General features: G+C 34.0%; 1 protein-coding gene across 1 annotated transcript in view; it reads left to right on the top strand.

Moving 5' to 3' along the window:
* The first annotated feature begins 1,437 nt into the window (after window positions 1–1,437).
* Window positions 1,438–19,516, top strand: part of LOC114331843 (exportin-1) — a 79,176-nt gene continuing 61,097 nt past the window's right edge. The window contains exons 1-3 of the mRNA XM_028281517.2: window positions 1,438–1,559; window positions 9,478–11,477; window positions 17,191–17,367. Of these exons, the coding sequence (XP_028137318.1) occupies window positions 9,543–11,477; window positions 17,191–17,367 (2,112 nt within the window). The 5' untranslated portion in view covers window positions 1,438–1,559; window positions 9,478–9,542. The remainder of the gene's footprint in view (window positions 1,560–9,477; window positions 11,478–17,190; window positions 17,368–19,516) is intronic.

The raw sequence follows: 19,516 nt of genomic DNA, 5'->3' as shown, positions 1-19,516 counted from the left end.
ATAGAAAATACTTAATTGAAATGGAATCACCCGTATGTTCTCTGTGTCAAAATAAATGAAACTGCCGGGTTACCAAATGTAAGTTGTAGCTAAAGTAACTAAAATAAATTAATTTTTATTTTTTGAGACAACAGTTCCGGGACACCCTGTATAATAAAAGCACAATACCAATAATTATTCAAATAAACTCTTGGAAATATTGCAAAGAAGAATAAGTGTCTTTTTTTTTTAAAAAGTGATTAAGCACTCTTAAATGTTTTATACTAATAACTTTGAACTTGACGGCTGAGGGTAATATAATTATTGTCAGATAATTCGAAAAAAAACTAATGGTAGGGGAGCAAAGTATGCTAAATGTGCAGTCACTCGAGCGTTATATGGGGACCTATTGGGTTGTGAATATGTAATATGTCCTAAAACCAAAAAAAGGTAAAGTAAAGTTTTCGATTTTAGTGGGAACATAATTCGAAAAAATGCCTCGAATAAAAGTTACTTATTTTAACGTAAGGAATCCAAATCTGCAATAAAAAATAGGGCTCCCATTTAAGATTTTAAAGTCCCCCCACCCCATCTCAGTGGGGGGTGGTGTTTGGTGCCGTTCGATAGATTTTTCAAAAATATTGAATAAGTATATTTTTCAGTTTTTCGATCTGATGTTTATTTCGCGAAATATCGCGGGATTCGCATTTAAATATTTAATTTACCCCCAGCCACACACCCCTCTCCGTGGGGTCGTGTGTGGTATCATTCGATAGATTGTTGAAAAATATTGAGCACGTATTTTTTTGTTTTGCGATCTGTCATTTATTTCGCGAAATATTCGCTTTTTTCTTATGAAACTTTGGGACCGCCCATTTCCTTACGCCCCGCTCAAATCGTCAGATTTCTGAAATATACACTATTTTTTACCTACTTAACTTACCTTATCTTAGTCTGACGATTTCGAGTTTTTCTAAGGATAGATTTTTTTTTCGGCCCCCTTAACGAACTCCCCTGTGTTTAGAGCCAATATTCAATGTAGAGGTACATTTACAGGGTACCAGGTTTCTCCCCATCTAATAATCTGACGCGCTCGAGTAACTGCAAAAATCGTCGCTTGGGCTCCCCTACCATAAATTATAGGGATAATAAGAGATTTTTTCATGAAAACGATTAAAAATGAAAAGTAGCCTGATATGAAGAGAAATTCCCTAACAAAAGCTGAACCTGTGTAAGTTTCAGTCATTCTTAGTAGATGGCGCTGATTAAAAATTGTTTTCAAAAGAATTCAGAGTTTCTTAAGAAATTGTGGTTTAATTTAAACAAATACGGCTATCTAATTTGCAATTGTAATTCTATTTGATTATTGATACATATTTTAATTACTATAATGTTATTGAAATCAAAAATGTTATTTATTAATGACAATTGACATTTGTGACAGTTATCTGGCATGCACGTATTTCTACTTTACCGACCAACAATTTGTAATGTCGTATTTGGTTTTGCGCTTTTTGTACTAAGATTTTGTGAGAGAGCTGTTGAATTAGGTGTTTTATCCGCTATATTAAGGATATACAGTAAGCAAATCCTTATTTTCCCAAGTAGTATAAATTATAGATACTTATTTTCTTCACACACACTGCTATGTTTACCGAAAGCCAAACATTCAGATTTTAGGGTTAAACATATCCAAATATTTTTGTCACATGAAATTTCATTACAAACTCCTTATAAGCACGGTTTTCTTATTTGAAAACATTGTTTTACTTGTAAAGGTTGATCAGCCGATGCTACAAGCACCTATTTGGTTATGCAGTTTGTTTTGTTTTGAATAACTGAAATGTATAAACTTCTCATTTTTTGCACTCATCAACAGAATAAGAATGTGATTTTCTTAGGGGCACTCCATAGAAGAGATCATTTTAGCCATTTTGATCTAATACAAACTGTGAGAACACTGACTATTGACAATACTGTTCTAAATACTCAGTTGCTTACATGCTTGAGACATGTGTTTGTTAATTTTGTACATATTATGTTACAACTCATTGCTTAGTCTATTCAATTAAATAAACACTTGGTAGACATAAACACAAAGTGGATATGTTTACTCTCTAAAGCTTTATTTCTAAGAACAATAAGTAGTTTGTTTTTTATTTTTTTAAAACACAAATTTTTCAAATAAAGATTTACAATTATTGTAAATACATAGCAAATAGTACTGTTCTAGGGCCTATAGAATGTAAAATTAGGTACTATTTTTTGTTTTTTTGTAACAAAGTATATCAAAATTTGTTTTATTTATCATTAATTTCAAATATTTTGCAATTTTATACAATTTTCATCATTTTCTTATATTACAATTGGGACTATGTTTTTCTAAATAGATTTAGCTATAACAAGGGCAATCACAATCATTGATGCTATTTGCGTTAATCATATTAAATCTTCAACTGACAGTATTTAATTGTTTGTGACTGTAGTATACAAAAATTTATTGTTAGCAGTTTCGTTTGACATCTTAACTATATCATGTTTCACTAATGCCTAGTTGCACCAACATATCTTAAGATTAAAATGATAATAAGATAAGAATTAATATAACATGATAAGACTATTAATATGAATTCGCTCTGCCGAGATTCACTTTGACACATTTGGAATAGGAAACATACAACACCCAAATTCCTACCTCATATTATTATAGTTGATTCGCTAATCTGAGACACAACTGTCTACACTACATTCACAATAAAGATGCACTATATAGAAATAAACAAACCAAGACTTGTTGAATGTTCGAGGACCACTCCCAAATCATGATTTGGGAGTGCTTCTCGTGCTTGTTTATTTATAGTGCATTTTTATTGTGATTTTAGTGTAGACAGTTGTGTCTCAGACTAGCGAATCGACTATACCTGCTCAAATCAACTTAATCTTTCATTAAAAAAAGAAGAATTATTAAAAATAGTGGGAGTGTATACTAATCTCATAAAATTTTGTGGAGTTTTTCTACAAAATATTTTTATTTTGTACAATAAATAATTTTCTCATTTGTTATCAACACATTATAATAGTGTAAATAAATAATTATTGTTTGGCGTAAGAAATTCCTAAAGAACTATAACACCTCTATAAAGAGGCATATTTGGTTGTAACGGGGGAAAATAAGATTGTAGAATATGTTTCTTTACCTGTTTTTGAAATGCTTAAATCTGTGTGTTTATCGAGGCCAGTGATGTAATAAACTCCACTGCCTGTCAATGTCAACTTCTTTCTGTTTATCCACCTACTCTTTTTCAAAAGCACCATTCAAACAATATTTAGCATTTTATATTGCTCGGAATGGCTTCACTATAGGAAGTTAATGTTTTAGAAAACTACATATTCATATGTATGCAGAATGTTATTGTTGTCTCATATAAACGAAATCGGCTTATAATGAGGTGATTAGACTCGTTTTGTTCCCAAAAACAAAGACAGAAAATCTCCTTATTCAATTCCTACCCTCAAGTAGTTCTACTGTTTCTCGCTTCGTTTTTTTGGTCAGCCAATGTCTCCTGTTCTTTCTATGCTGCTAATCTCCATCTCTACGGTCTTGTCTGTCCATGGCCTCGTCCACTTCAGGATCTGCCTATCTTTCCTATTGGGCTTCAATCCGAAATCTTTGATATCCACCTTGTACGATCTGCTCTTCTCTTAAGATCAAATTAAATGTTTTTTTATGTAGCTTTTTGTCTTGTTCTACTGTCATTCTTTTTTTTATCTTCTGATTTCTAATACGATCCATTCTGGTTACTGTACAGCTTCTTCTCATGCACTCAATTTCGTTTGATGTAATTTTGACCTGTTTTATTTGTTTATTACCCAATTCTCTGCTCTGTAAGTCATTACCATCAGTACCTACCAAGGTGTTATATTTTTTCTACACCATAGTACCTGCTCATTTGTTTAATACATGTTTTTTCTTTGCTAATGTGCTGGTTATCTTTTGCTTAGTTGTCAGTTCTTTGAGGTTATGAATCATAAGTACTTAATTTTTAAAGTTTTGTTTGTCTTTCGTTTGGCCCCTAAAGACGATTAAAAATTCAACTTATACCAGCCTGCCAAAAACGCGTCGTACGTCATGGGGTTATATGTTTACATTCGTAAACAAAATTGTATATAATTTTAAATTAGACATTATAAACGTCAGTAGAAAATACAGTTATGTGACGTTACAAGTGTTTTTGATCGTTTGAACTATTCATAGAAAACTTGTACTTTTACAAAATGTTTTTATTTTTCATAGTAAACCTTCTTTCCTTCAAAAACTGTATCAAACTCTAATCTCAACAAACTGGTATATATTATTACAATGACATACGATAAGTGTAATTAGAATATAAATATTTTTCCTTTATTACGCGATGACGAGCTGGCCAAATACCCAAGTAGGTGGAGGTCAATAAACAAAAGAAGAAGAAGAAGAATATACCTAAATATAACCATAAACGGAACCATATAGTTAAACTCTGTGACGTCACGGGTCGCTTGAACTATTTTAAGATACAGAAGACTTTAAATTTGTACTTATGAGTACTAAGTTATTATGAGTTTTTGAAGCGTGAAATTTTGGAAATCTTATTTTTATACAAAACTGAACATTATTATGTAATAAAAAAATGTGCAAGTTCCCTATTTCCCCGTTTCCGTCTATTTCCAAGCTTCTTCCAACATTTATTTTCAGTCCTTTTTTTGTGTATTCCTCTTTTAACTTTCATGATAGGTCTTCATCTTGAGCCGTTACCACTGCAAGAACTCATCTTGGATTGGTATTCCCATACCTTCATATTTCCTTATCCGTGGCTTTAATGTTTGTCCCAGGAATATCTTAAAGAGTGTTGAAGATGTAGAGCATCCCTGCAGTAAGCGTTTTGTGGCTTTAAATGGGTTTAAGTATTTATTGGTCGTTTTAACCTTGTTGTTATTGTATAGGTTTTCTACAGCTTATATTAACCCTCCAGTAGACGGGTGAGGCCTGTCAGGCCTATTCCATGTGAAAGTACAACATAAACTTGGTAATTTTTTATTGATAAAATTGAACTCTTATACACCTTTTCTACTAGTAAAAATATAATGTCTGCAAACTTTGAAAACAAAAAGATACATAGAAGTTAAAATATATATTTTTATTTTTTTTTTAATTTTTGATTTTGGTCCTCACAGCCTTGTGTAATTTTATTTTGTCCGTCTGCTGGAGGGTTTGAGTTATCCCGATTTCCTAAATTGTATCCTTAATTATTTTTTTGGAACCGTGCCTATGCCTTATCTTGTTTTGATGAATGCCATGTGAGGCACTCAGGGCCACAATAGTCTAACCCCAAAAACGCAGTTTTGAGGTAAATGCAATCTTTACATTCGTATTTCCATTATGCTTATGGGATGGCGCTACCAATTATGTAGCGCCATTTAGCCAAATATGGAGGTAGGTTGTGTAAACCCTTGTTAATCCAAAGATTTAATTTTGCTGCTTTTATTGATATTATATTGATCTAAAAATGTTCAATTTATGAGTGAGGCCATTGTTGCTTTCGATTAATTTTTTGAGTGTATATATCGTCGCCCCAAAGCAACAGTAGGATATGTTCATATCCTACTGTTGCACGAGTGCACCGATCAACCAGTTAAGTGATATTGGACCGATGCGATGTGTGTGTAAATACGCATATACGGTGCACTTGTGCAACAGTAGGATATGAACATATCCTACTGTTGCTTTGAGGCGACGATATGTGGTTGATGCAGGACTTTCCTGCATATTTGAAAGAGATTTTTCCAGTTACTTCTAGCCATTGTGAAACATCTTCCTCCGCTACTTCTACTCCAGCAATATTATGTATTGTCCTTTGTCCTACAGAAATCAGGTACTTCCAACCCTTCTAAATCTATGTCTGCATCTTGGCCATCAAACAAATTCTTCAAACCATTTTTTAATTTTTGCTCTCTTACCTCATTCCATACTGCAGCAAAATTAAAAATTGAATGGGTCCACCGAATAACATTGGAAGCGCCACATTGTTCGTTTTTGAGAAGTTGAAGAAAAAGCTTTAAAATTGTGATAATGGTGAGTTTATACATTTTAAGGGTGAGTAATACACTTTGTAATTGGTATTTACAAACTTTATTACTAACTCTTAAGATGTTTAAGTTTGCCATTGTTATAATTTTAAAACTTCTTTTTTGATTTCTTAAAAAGAGTGATGTGGCACTTACAACGTTATTCGGCGGACCCATTCAATTGTTGTTTTAAAAATTTTGAAATTATAACAATTAAAGTTTTACAAGGTAGGCTGCCCTCTTGTATCTTCTATAGCAGCGGTTCTCAACCTTTTTGAGTGATGTACCACCTACAGTTACTTTTTTTTATTTTGGGTACCACCTATATTTTTAAATTGTATTATCAATACTTACTAAGTACTACTATTTTAATTTTTTCTGTGTTTTGTGTACCACCGCCAATAATGATATGTACCACCAGTGGTACATGTACCACAGATTGAGAATCTCTGTTCTATAGTACAACTATTACTTCATCTAAAAACTTGCTGCGATATATTCTGTTGCCAAAATTATTCCCTAATTCATGGGTTGAATAAGCGATGTTGTATTTTCTGGCAAAACATAAAACCAAAATTTGCATCTTCTGAATGTAGTTTATTTTCAGAGGGATGAACACTAGTATTGTCTTAAATCAATAAATGTTTCACCTCTTCCGGCGGTATTCTCGGTTTCTTCTATTAAAACTTACTCACCGCAGGTACATATTCTGTAAAAAACTAATTTTTGAAAATATCTGAGGTGAACTACTCCTTATTAGAGCTATAATATGAAATAGGCAGAGAAATTATTTGTAAAATACAGCGTTTGGGACTCACGGGGACCCCGTTAGTATGCAATGTATTTTGGTATGGATTGGGTTAAGCATGTAGAATATTAAACGGACCAGATTTTTTGTCTGTTATATCCGAAATAGACCACATCGCCATATCAAAAAGATGGAGATCATCTCTTCTTGATGTACGAACTAAAAGAGGAGCAGACATCGCAAGTGACCACCATCTGTTAATTGGTACCATTAAAATCAAGATGGCAAAAAACAAAATCACAAGAAACACCAACAGACCCACATATTATAATCTAAACAAATTAAAAACGCTCCCAGGAAAACACATGTTTAGGGAGGAGCTTCAAGTAAAAACAAGGGAACGTGAAGTAAATAGCTGGGAAGATTTGGCAAATATTCTGACAGAAATAGCTGAAGACAAACTGGGTAAAAAAGAGAAAGATAGAAAGGAATGGATATCAGATGAAACTTGGAATCTTATCGAGGAAAGAAAACAACGAAAAAAAGATATCTTGCAAGCAAGAACTCTAGAAGGAAGAACGAACTGACAACAAGAATATGAAACACTAAATAAAGCAGTTAAAAGGAATGCAAGAAGGTGGGCTGAAGAACTGGCAAAACAAGCGGAAACAGCTGCACAACACAACAGGACTAGAGAGCTGTACCAAATTACTAGACGATTAATAAAAAATGGGCCCAACTGTTCGAACATTGTAAGAACCAAGACAAGTGAATTAGTTACCACAACGGATGACCAAATAGAGAGATGGATAGAGCACTTTCAGGAGATGCTAGGCACGCCCAGGGATAACGCAGATGAAATTGTTGAACACCCGCAAAATATAGACTTGCATATATCTTGCGAGTCCCCTTCCAAAACGGAGATAATAACAGCTATCAAATCTCTGAGAAATAACAGGTCCCCGGGAATCGATAACATTGCTGCCGAACTACTTAAAACTGACCCGCATCTAACCATTGAACTTTTGCTCCCCGTAATCCGAGAGGTGTGAAACAAACCTCATTCCAGCGAGCTGGAAAAAAGGTAACATTATTAAGCTTCCAAAAAAGGGCAACCTCACACTGTGCAAAAATTGGAGAGGAATAACCTTGCTTACCGTCATGAATAAAATTTTTACGACCATCATACATAAAAGATTAACAAACAAGGTTGAATTTCGAGCAAATCAAGCAGGTTTTAGACCAGAATCTTCCTGCATAGATCACATTAATACTGTGAGGGTAATAATGGAACAATCGGTTGAATGGAACACACCTCTATACATGGTTTTTGTTGATTTCGAACGTGGCTTTGACAGCCTATCTCATGCTGCTATATGGAAAATTTTAGAGCTAAGAAACATTCCTCATAAAATAATTTCCATTATAAAGTCACTGTACACTGAGGCGACGTGCAGCGTGACACACGATGGGATCAACAGTGACGAATTTGACGTACTTACTGGAGTCAGACAGGGATGTGTAGACGTTAATCACACACCTAAGTGATCTAGAATACGCCGACGATATCTGCCTGTTAGGACAAAGGTTCCAGGATGTGGCCGACCAATTGGAAATTGGTCGGCCAATTTCGATCCACTGAGGCCAATAAAATAGGTTTAAAAAACAATATTAGTAAAACGAAATCCATGAGAATAAACGCAAGGAACAACACGCTATTTAATATCGACAACATGCAGATTGAAAATGTGGAAAACTTCACGTACCTTGGAAGTGTCATAACAGAAAGCGGAGGTACAGAAAACGATATTCGTATGAGGATACGAAAAGCTCAACAAGCATTCAGCATGCTTAACCCTGTTTGGAGGTCTGGGGAATATACTACAAGGACAAAGATCCGAATATTCCAGTCAAATGTTATGTCTGTTCTACTCTATGGATGTGAAACCTGGAAAGTGACAAAATCCCTTACAGACAAATTGCAGGTCTTTGTTAACAAATGTCTACGAAGAATTGTCTGTATTTTCTGGCCAAACACCATCAGAAACGAAGATCTGCTACACCTGACCCAACAAAAGAGGGTAGAAAATGAAATAAAATCCAGAAAGTGGGGGTGGATAGGTCACACACTCCGAAAAGATAGTTCCAGTATTGCAAAAACTGCCCTAGAGTGGAATCCCCAAGGAAAAAGAAAAAGAGGTCGCCCAGCACAAACTTGGAGATCATGGACGAGATAAGAAGTCAAGTCTTCGAATGAGGTGAAGGCCCTAGCGCAAAATAGAACCCGATGGCGCGTTTTCACGTAAGCTCTATGCTCCACTTAGGAGTTCAAGAACATTATGTATGTATGTGTATATCCGAAGTTCTTTAAAGTAGAGGTCTGTTATATCGAGGTTTTACTGTAATATGTGCTTTGGACCATCTATCTGGTATTTATTTCAGATTTAGCGTTACTGAACATTTTATGTACAATTCTGTGTAATTTCTTTGTTCTGTACTCGATTAGTTCATTAACAGTTAATATTAGAGAGAAACTTTAGGGTTCTCTTTACTTCGCTTAATATTAGCAAATCTGTTTTTCATTGTGATTTATTTTGTGCTTAATTTCATGGATTTACGTAATTATTTATTATTTTTTTTTATTTCAGCGGCGCACTTGATGGAATGATTGGATTTTTGTGAAAATACTGAGCGTTTGTTAAATTAAGTGAAAATGGCAGAGCTGCTAGATTTCAGTCAAAAACTGAACATCAAACTGCTTGACAATGTGGTGATTAGTATGTATGCGGGCAAGGGTGAATCGCAGAGGATAGCACAAGAAGTTTTAACAACACTAAAGGAACATCCTGATGCATGGACAAGAGTTGACACGATTCTAGAATATTCAACAAACCAAGAAACGAAGTACTATGCCTTGCAAATTTTGGAACAGGTTATCAAAACACGTTGGAAAGTACTACCAAGAAATCAGTGCGAAGGCATTAAAAAATATATCGTTTCTTTAATCATAAAAACTAGTTCTGACCCGGAAGTTTTTGAAAGCAACAGAACATACCTAAATAAGTTGAATATGATATTAGTACAAGTGTTGAAGAGAGAATGGCCTAAAAATTGGGAGAGTTTCATACCAGATATTGTGGGTGCGAGCAAAACAAACGAGAGTCTCTGTCAAAACAACATGATTATTTTGAAGCTGCTAAGTGAGGAACTGTTTGACTTCGCTTCCGGTCAAATTACGCAGACTAAAGCAAAGCATTTGAAAGATACAATGTGTTCAGAGTTTTCTGCTATATTTCATTTATGCCAATTCGTTCTTGAGAATTCGCAAAATCCACCACTCGTCAATGCAACTTTGGAAACTTTACTAAGATTCCTAAACTGGATTCCCCTCGGTTACATTTTTGAAACTAGTCTTATAAATACTATGATCTTCAAATTCTTACCTGTCCCTATGTTTCGCAACGTCACTCTCAAATGTCTCACTGAAATAGCTGGAGTCACTGTTAGCAATTACGATGATATGTTTGGGGCGTTGTTTACCCAAACTATGGCGCAGCTAGAGATGATGCTACCGCTGCAGACAGATATTAAAGGTGCTTACGCTTGTGGACAAGACTCAGAGCAAAATTTTATTCAGAATTTGGCCCTGTTCCTGTGTACCTTTTTAAAAGAACACACTAGTATTGCTGAGAGTCAAGTTCATAATTTAGGAAAAGCTTTGCGTTATTTGTTATTAATTTCTGAAGTAGAAGACGTAGAAATATTTAAGATCTGCCTTGAATACTGGAATAGCTTCGCTTTTCAACTATATCAAGAAGTACCCCATGGCATCGCTATATTCGCTAACAAAGCTAAAGACTATGGTAACTTCTACCACGATTTGTATAAAGAGGTTCTCAATAAAATAAGATATATAATGATTTCTCGAATGGCAAAACCTGAAGAGGTGCTCGTTGTAGAAAATGACAATGGCGAAGTGGTGAGAGAATTTATGAAAGATACAGATTCTATTAATTTATATAAAAATATGAGAGAGACGCTAGTTTATCTTACCCACTTAGATTGTGCTGACACAGAAAGTATTATGACCAATAAGCTACAGAATCAGGTGAATGGGACGGAGTGGTCGTGGAAAAACCTTAACACGCTTTGTTGGGCGATCGGTAGTATATCTGGTGCAATGCATGAAGAAGACGAAAAACGATTCCTTGTTACTGTTATTAAAGATCTCTTGGCACTTTGCGAACAGAAACGAGGCAAGGATAATAAAGCTATAATAGCCTCCAACATTATGTATGTAGTTGGCCAGTATCCAAGATTTCTCCGAGCTCACTGGAAATTCTTGAAAACTGTTGTAAATAAATTGTTTGAATTTATGCACGAAACCCATGACGGGGTACAGGACATGGCGTGTGATACTTTTATTAAGATAGCACTGAAATGCAGGCGACATTTCGTAACAACACAAATTGGGGAATCTTGTCCATTCATTGAAGATATCTTGGCTTCAATTCCGACCATCATTTGTGATCTGCAGCAACAACAGGTTCACACATTTTACGAAGCTGTTGGCTACATGATTTCGGCTCAAGTTGACACTGCTACACAAGAGGCTTTGATAGAGAAATATATGATGTTACCCAATCAGGTAAAGTATTTAATGACATTTTTTATATCGTATTTAAACTGTAACTGAAAAATTAAAAAAAAAAATGCTTTTAAATTTTCTCATTTAGATAATTTGTTTAACATACCCGTGTTGAGCTGCCCCCCCCCCCACTACAAATAGCCCTGATTTATGAGCTATTTATGAGCTTTCATATTCCACAAACTAAAAATTTTGAGCTCGTTCCACTGAGCATGAATTCAATACTTTAGTGGGGGGGGGGGGGGGGGCTATGATAACAGCTAACATCAGTGTGTTAGAATTATAAAATTACAAGAACTTAGTGCGAATAAATTATCTAAGATTTATAAAATAATGGGCGAATTTGAAATTCCAAAATCATCAATGAGGTGTATATAAATTGATGAAGTGAAGATAGGCAAACCAAAATACAGGTGGCATGTTTTGCTGTTTGTGTTAAAATTAGATAATTAATATTTGTGAACCAACACAAATGATGGTTGATAAAAAGGCTGCATGAAGATGAGACAAGTGAATAGGGGTTGTGATATCAAATGCTGAGGAATATTGTAAATGCAAAAAAAAACTTTTTTATAGTTAATAGGATATAGATGGATTCATTAACACCAATTTAAATGACTGAAAAGGTTGTTTTAAAGCTTAGTCCGAATTTCTTTATTCTGTCCTTTTATGTAAAATAACATCTAGGGCAAAGAAAAATTAATAAAATTGGATAAAAGTATCAAAGTTATGTCTAACGTGAGGTCAGATGGAGTTAGGCGTTGAGTAAAATTATTGAGTAAATGGGGAAATTTTTTTTAAAAATGTGTTTAGTTTAATTAAATTAAAAGGTAAAACAGAATAAAAGAACGGTTAGTAAATAAATGACGTTGTGGATAAAAAAAATTTTTTGATATCACAATTATAACAATTAATGATGATAATTATTGAGAGACTGGGAACTCAAGAGACCCAACGACCAAACAAACCTGATGATGTGAGTAAAAGGTGGGCTGATAGAATAACTTGATGTGAGAAATTTGATTGAAATATTGTATGTATTGTTGGATGAATGAGTTGAGAAAGTGAAATGGTTATGATTGGACACTAAACGAAGACCAAGTTGACAAAGATGATGTGAAGAGTATGGGAGAGATACTGACTAGATATAGTTGTGCAAAAGTTTTTACAACATTCATTTACAACATCTATTTGTCACAACTTTAGCACAACTATATCTAGTCAGTATCTCTCCCATACTCTTCACATCATCTTTGTCAACCTGGTCTTCGTTTAGTGTCCAATCATAACCATTTCACTTTCTCAACTCATTCATCCAACAATACATACAATATTTCAATCAAATTTCTCACATCAAGTTATTATATCAGCCCACCTTTTACTCACATCATCAGGTTTGTTTGGTCGTTGGGTCTCTTGAGTTCCCAGTCTCTCAATAATTATCATCATTAATTGTCATTGTGATATCAAAAAAAATTTTTTATCCACAACGTCATTTATCTACTAACCGTTCTTTTATTCTGTTTTACCTTTTAATTTAATTAAACTAAACACATTTTTAAAAAAATTTTCCCCATTTACTCAATAATTTTACTCAACACCTAACTTCATTTGACCTCACGTTAGACATAGCTTAGATACTTTTATCCAATTTTATTAATTTTTCTTTGCCCTAGATGTTATTTTACATAAAAGGACAGAATAAAGAAATTCGGACTAAGCTTTAAAACAACCTTTTCAGTCATTTAAATTGGTGTTGATGAATCCATCTACACTGAGCGGCACAAAAAATGGCCACCCCACAAAATGGGTAATTTTTGATGTCGTTAATTTTTTAAATCGGTTGTCCAATTTAAGTGATTTTTTTAACAATTTATGGCCTTATTCTTTACCAATATCGCTGTAATAAAATTATTGCTAGACAGGTAAATGATCATTGCATACCGGGTGTACCAATCAAACTGTGTCTTATTCTCAAAGTTCACCACACTCTGTGTAATATTCTAGCATTTATAAAATATTGAAATTAAAACCCAACTATAGCCGCAGGTTTTCTTAACATTGTGTTTTTTTATTCATTCGCTTATGTTAGATAATAAAAAAGTGAGGTACTTTAACAACTAGCCATGTTCTTCATTAATACAGGGTGTTTCTAAATAAGTGCGACAAACTGTAAGGGGCAAATCTGCATAAAAAGAATAATGGCAGTTTGCTTTATAAACACATGTCTGCAAATGCTTCGTTTCCGAGATACTGGATGTTGAATTATTTTCTTACAAACTGACGATTTATTTATTGCTCTAAAACCGGTTGAGATATGAAAATGAAATTTGGTAGGTTTTAAGATACAATTATTGCACATTTTTTGACATACCACTAAGAATTTTATATTCACCATTGGCGTGCATGCGGGTAATATTACCCGTCATATTACCCGTATGCGCGCCAATGGAGAATACAAAATCCTTAATTGCATGTCAAAAAATGTGCAATAACTGTATCTTAAAACCTACCAAATTTCATTTTCATATCTAAACCGGTTTTAGAGCAATAAATAAATCGTCAGTTTGTAAGAAAATAATTCAACATCCAGTATCTCGGATAGTCCAGAAAGCCACTGCGCATCCGCTAGGAAAAATATTCTAATTCGGATTTTTTGCACAATCTTACTCAAAAAGGACTCCTTTTAACAAATTTGCATGTTGCCAGGACCAAAAGGTGATCAAAAATTTTTTAAACTTTTTTTTTTTGTTTTTTTCCAAAAATTATTTTTTTTGCATGGAAAAAAGTTTTTTTTAGGTTTTTTGGATCATTCCAAACAGAAAAGGTCTTTAGTGACTTTTCTCTAAAAATGATAGTTTTTGACATATAAGCGATTAAAAATTGAAAAATTGCGAAATCAGCCATTTTTAACCCTCAAAAACTATGTGAAAAACTGAAAATTTGAATGTTTCCAAGGCAGGTGGATATTCTTTAAATATCGATTGATGAAATCCAGAAGAGTTTTTTGCAATACAATATTCAAAACTCCTTTGTTTTTTAATTGCTAATCAAGCGTGCGCGACACTATTTTCCACCGCCAGTATGGTGCAAATGAAAGGAATAAATTCGTTATTTCGTAAACCGGCGACTTTAAGGAAAAATTCCGAAACAGGTCGATTTTTATTTGTAAGTTATATTGTGGCATATATAGTGACGTCATCCATCTGGACGTGACGACGTAATCGATGATTTTTTTAAATGAGAATAGGGGTCGTGTGCTAGCTCATTTGAAAGTTTCTTCAATTTTCTATTCAGTAATATACACATTTACATAATTATTTATACAGGGTGTCCAACATTTTTTTATTAAATTAATTATTTGACAAAGAAAAAAAGAAGTAGAAGGACACTCTGTATAAATAATTATGTAAATGTTTACATTACTGAATAGAGAATTGAAGAACATTTCAAATGAGCTATCACACAACCCCTATTCTCATTTAAAAAAATCATCGATTACGTCATCACGCCCAGACGGATGACGTCACTAGTATACCATATATGCCACAATATCATAACTTAAAAATAAAAATCGACCTGTTTCGGGATTTTTCCTTAGAGTCGCCGGTTTACGAAATAACGAATTTATTCCTTTCATTTGCACCATACTGTTGGTGGAAAATAGTGTGGCGCACGCTTGATTAGCAATTAAAAAACAAAGGAGTTTTGAAAATTTAATTGCAAAAAACTCTTCGGGATTTCATCAATCGATGTTTAAAGAATATCTACCTACCTTGGCAACATTCACATTTTCAGTTTTTCACATAGTTTTTGAGGGTTAAAAATGGCAGATTCCGCAATTTTTCAATTTTTAATCGCTTATATGTCAAAAACTATCATTTTTAGAGAAAAGTCACTAAAGACCTTTTCTGTTTGGAATGATCCAAAAAACCTAAAAAAACTTTTTTCCATGCAAAAAAAATTATTTTAGGAAAAAAACAAAAAAAAAACGTTTAAAAAATTTTTGACCACCTTTTGGTGCTGGCAACATGCAAATTTGTTAATAGGAGTCCTTTTTGAGTAAGATTGTGCAAAAAATCCGAATTAGAATATTTTTCCTAGCGGATGCGCAGTGGCTTTCTGGACTAGGAAACGAAGCATTTGCCGACATGTGTTTATAAAGCAAACGGCCATTATTTTTTTACGCACATTTGCCCCTTAAAGTTTGTCACACTTATTTAGAAACACCCTGTATTAAGGAAGAACATGGCTAGTTGTTAAAGTACCTAACTTTTTCATTATCCAACATAAGCGAATGAATCAAAAAACAGAATGTTAAGAAAACCTGCGGCTATAGTTGGGTTTTAATTTCAATATTTTATAAATGCTAGAATATTACACAGGGTGTGGTGAACTTTGAGAATAAAACACAGTTTTTTTGGTACACCCGGTATACAATGATCATTTACCTGTCTAGCAATAATTTTATTACAGCGATATTGTTAAAGAATAAGGCTATAAAATGTTAAAAAAATCACTTAAATCGGACAACAGATTTAGAAAATTCACGACATCAAAAATTACCCATTTTGTGGGGTGGCCATTTTTTGTGCCGCTCAGTGTATATCCTATTACCTATAAAAGAGTTATTTTTTTTTTTGCATTTACAATATTGCTCAGCATTTGATATCACAACCCCTATTCACTTGTCTCATCTTCATGCAGCCTTTTTATCAACCATCAGTTGTGTTGGTTCACAAATATTAATTATCTAATTTTAACACAAACAGCAAAACATGCCACCTGTATTTTGGTTTGCCTATCTTCACTTCACATCAATTTATATACACCTCATTGATGATTTTGGAATTTCAAATTCGCCCATTATTTTATAAATCTTAGATAAGTTCTTGTAATTTTATAATTCCAACACACTGATGTTAGCTGTTATCATTGCTTGTACCATAAATAACTTTAAATTTAGTAGCTGCGTAACCAAAATTTCATAAAACTTCAAAATCATTGACAATTGTCGTCCTGACATCAGACATACAGTAGGAAAAATGAAAGAATACCCATGAACGAACATATAAAACACGCTGTATTTTCCTGTCGCCGTGTCACACAAAAAATTGGTCAGCGCAAGTACATGTAATAATTATTATTACATGTACTTGCGTTGGACAATTTTATTTGTGACACGGTGACAAGAAAATACAGCGTGTTTTATATGTTCGTTCATGGGTATTCTTTCATTTTTCCGACTGTATTCGCTTTTGAAGTCTCATCTATTAGTTGCCTGCCACCTCTTATAACAGAATGACCTAGTTACCTTTTGACCCACTTACAACGTGTGGGAGTCATATGTTGCCCTAGGGCCGTATCCTTAGGAATTTTATCCATCCTTTGGATCTTTCGATGTTATCATTTATATAAGACTTTTGTCTGTTTTTTGAAAGGCTTTGACCTTTGTATTTTTTGGTTGGCTCACCATGTTCTTGTAAGTATAACCAAACTTTCCTTTTAGCTTGGTCATCATTTTAACTTTAACATTTGCTTAATTAATGTGGTTATACTTATTTTAGGTAACACTGATGATGCTCTTGTTACAGAGCGAAAACGTTTTGTTCATATGTTTGTAGCCCTTTAGGGCCTTTTAAACTAATATACCTTTTACCAAGAAGAAAAATTTTTTATTAAATTTCAATTTAATATTTGTTCAATGTTTTAGGTCTGGGACGACGTAATAAGCAAAGCCAGCAAAAATGTCGACTTCCTGAAGGAAATTGAAATCGCCAAGCAATTGACAAGTATCCTTAAGACTAATGTTCGAGCGTGTAAGGCCTTAAATCACGCGTATGTTCTTCAATTGGGCAGAATTTATTTAGATATGTTGAATGTTTATAAGGTAAGCGACGAATTTTTTACTAAACCATTTGTTAAGTCTCTCCAGACGAATCATCGGTTATCATGCATTCTATAATATCGTACTGAAATTTATAGAACGATGTCAATATCATCTGCAAATGCCAACAGTAAGTTTGGTACTCCTCAATGAAATAGTTGTTCGAAGTTGTTCGATTCTTGCACATCTGATTATGTATTCTAGAGCTAAGTTGAAGAGTTGTGATGAAAGTGCATCTCCCTGTTTTAGTTCATTGTCTCTATCAAATGTCTCAGAGTATTTTCTTCTACTCTCACCTTAATCTTCACCTTCCTCTTCTTCTTTAAGTACCGTGCCCAAATTTTAGGCGTGGGTAGCTTTCATGACAATTTGCCGATATCGTTCTCGATCTTGCGCGGCATGTAATAATTCATCTGCTGATAAACCAGTCCATTGACGAAGGTTTCGAAGCCATGAATATTTTTTCCTACCGATTCCACTTTTTCTGTCAATCTTTCCATTGAGTATTAACTGCAGTATCCTGTATCTGATACCTCTCATTATATGCCCCAGATATTCAAGTTTTCTCTTTTTTATCATCTTCATTAAGTCACCTTCGCCTTGTCCTACCCTGTTTAAGACTTCTCTGTTTGAAACACGTTGAACCCAAGATATTCTGAGCATCCTACGATTTGACCACATCTCGAAGGCTTCTCATTTGTTCATTATGTTAACCTTCATGATCCAGGTTTCACATCCATATAGTAATACAGGATACACGACTTACAAGTTTCCGACAGGAACACTTATTTTTAAAAAAATATTTATTTTGGAAAATACAAAATACGTAAATAAACCTGCAATTACGAAAATGCAAACTAATTAATACCATAGTTCAATAAACCATAATGCAAAATCAGCACGCTATAGGTCTTTGCACATATACAGGGCCGGCGTCCATAACTCACGTAACATTTTAGGAACTTGATTCTTAGTTGTAAATTCAGCTTAGAATTGCTTAGAATAGATCTAAGTTTCATAAATGCCCCTCTTGCAATTTCTATACGAGTTTTAATTTATTCATCCGGATTTAGTGTTTCGTTTATCTAACATCCTAGGTATTTAAAATGGTTAACTTTTATTATCGGTTCCTTACTGACAATTAGTTGCATAGGGCCGACGCACGTCTTGTTTACTAACCACAAGTAACTTAGTCTTTGTTGTATTTATGCTAATTCAGTTATTCGAGCATTCTCTTGTGACTCGATTTATAAGGAATTGAAGATCTTCGATACTTTCAGCCATGATCGCGGTGTCATCTGCATATCATCCTTCACCATCCATATCAAATTGACGGTTTTTTTTTGGAAATCCAAGTTACTGCATCGCTGTCCACAGTCTAGCCCTACGTAATCTATCAAATGCCTGTTTAAAATCTAAGAACATAATGAAGCTCACGATCAAACTCCCAGTATTTTTCCATTATCTGTTTTGTTGTGAATATCTGGTAAATAGTAGAACGGCCCGGTCTGATCCGCATTGATAATCCCCAACGATTTCTTCTGTGTATGTTTTGATTCATTCTAGCAGGATGTTTGCAATGACTTTGTAGGTGGTATTTAGGAGCGTTATTCCCCAGTAGTTAATACATTGCTTTTCGTTTCCTTTTTTGTGGATTGATAGAATAACGCCTTATTTCCATTCATCTGGCGTTGTTTCTTCTAGCGAAATGCCTTGAATTAGCTTGTATGTCCATCTGTACAACTCTTCTCCATTCTAAGTACTCAGCGGGTATACCATCGCTGCCTAGTGCCTTATTATTTTTATTATTTTATGCTTTATTATTTTTAAGTTCTTCTTAAGGCTATTGGTCTTCTATTTCTGCTGTATGCACTTCTATTTGATGTATTTCTGCTAGATTGGTCGATTAACAGTTAATAGAAGTATTCCTTCCAGGTTTTTAGTATTCCCATGTCATCAGTAATAAGCTGCCCTCTGTCGTTTTGAAGGAAGTTTCCTGATCTTGCTTGGTACCCGGCCTTGACATCTGAAACACCTTTAATGAATTATCTTGCTTGATTGTTCTTCCTTTTTTCTTCTGTCTCTATCATTATTTTTTTCCTAATAGTCCTTCTAGTTTTCTGGTCTCTGTTCTTGTCTGTTTATATCTTTT

This window comes from Diabrotica virgifera, chromosome 4 (genome assembly GCF_917563875.1).
Source record: "Diabrotica virgifera virgifera chromosome 4, PGI_DIABVI_V3a".
In the NCBI taxonomy this organism is placed as follows: Eukaryota; Metazoa; Arthropoda; class Insecta; order Coleoptera; family Chrysomelidae; genus Diabrotica; species Diabrotica virgifera.
This window is presented reverse-complemented; position numbering and strand designations above follow the sequence as displayed.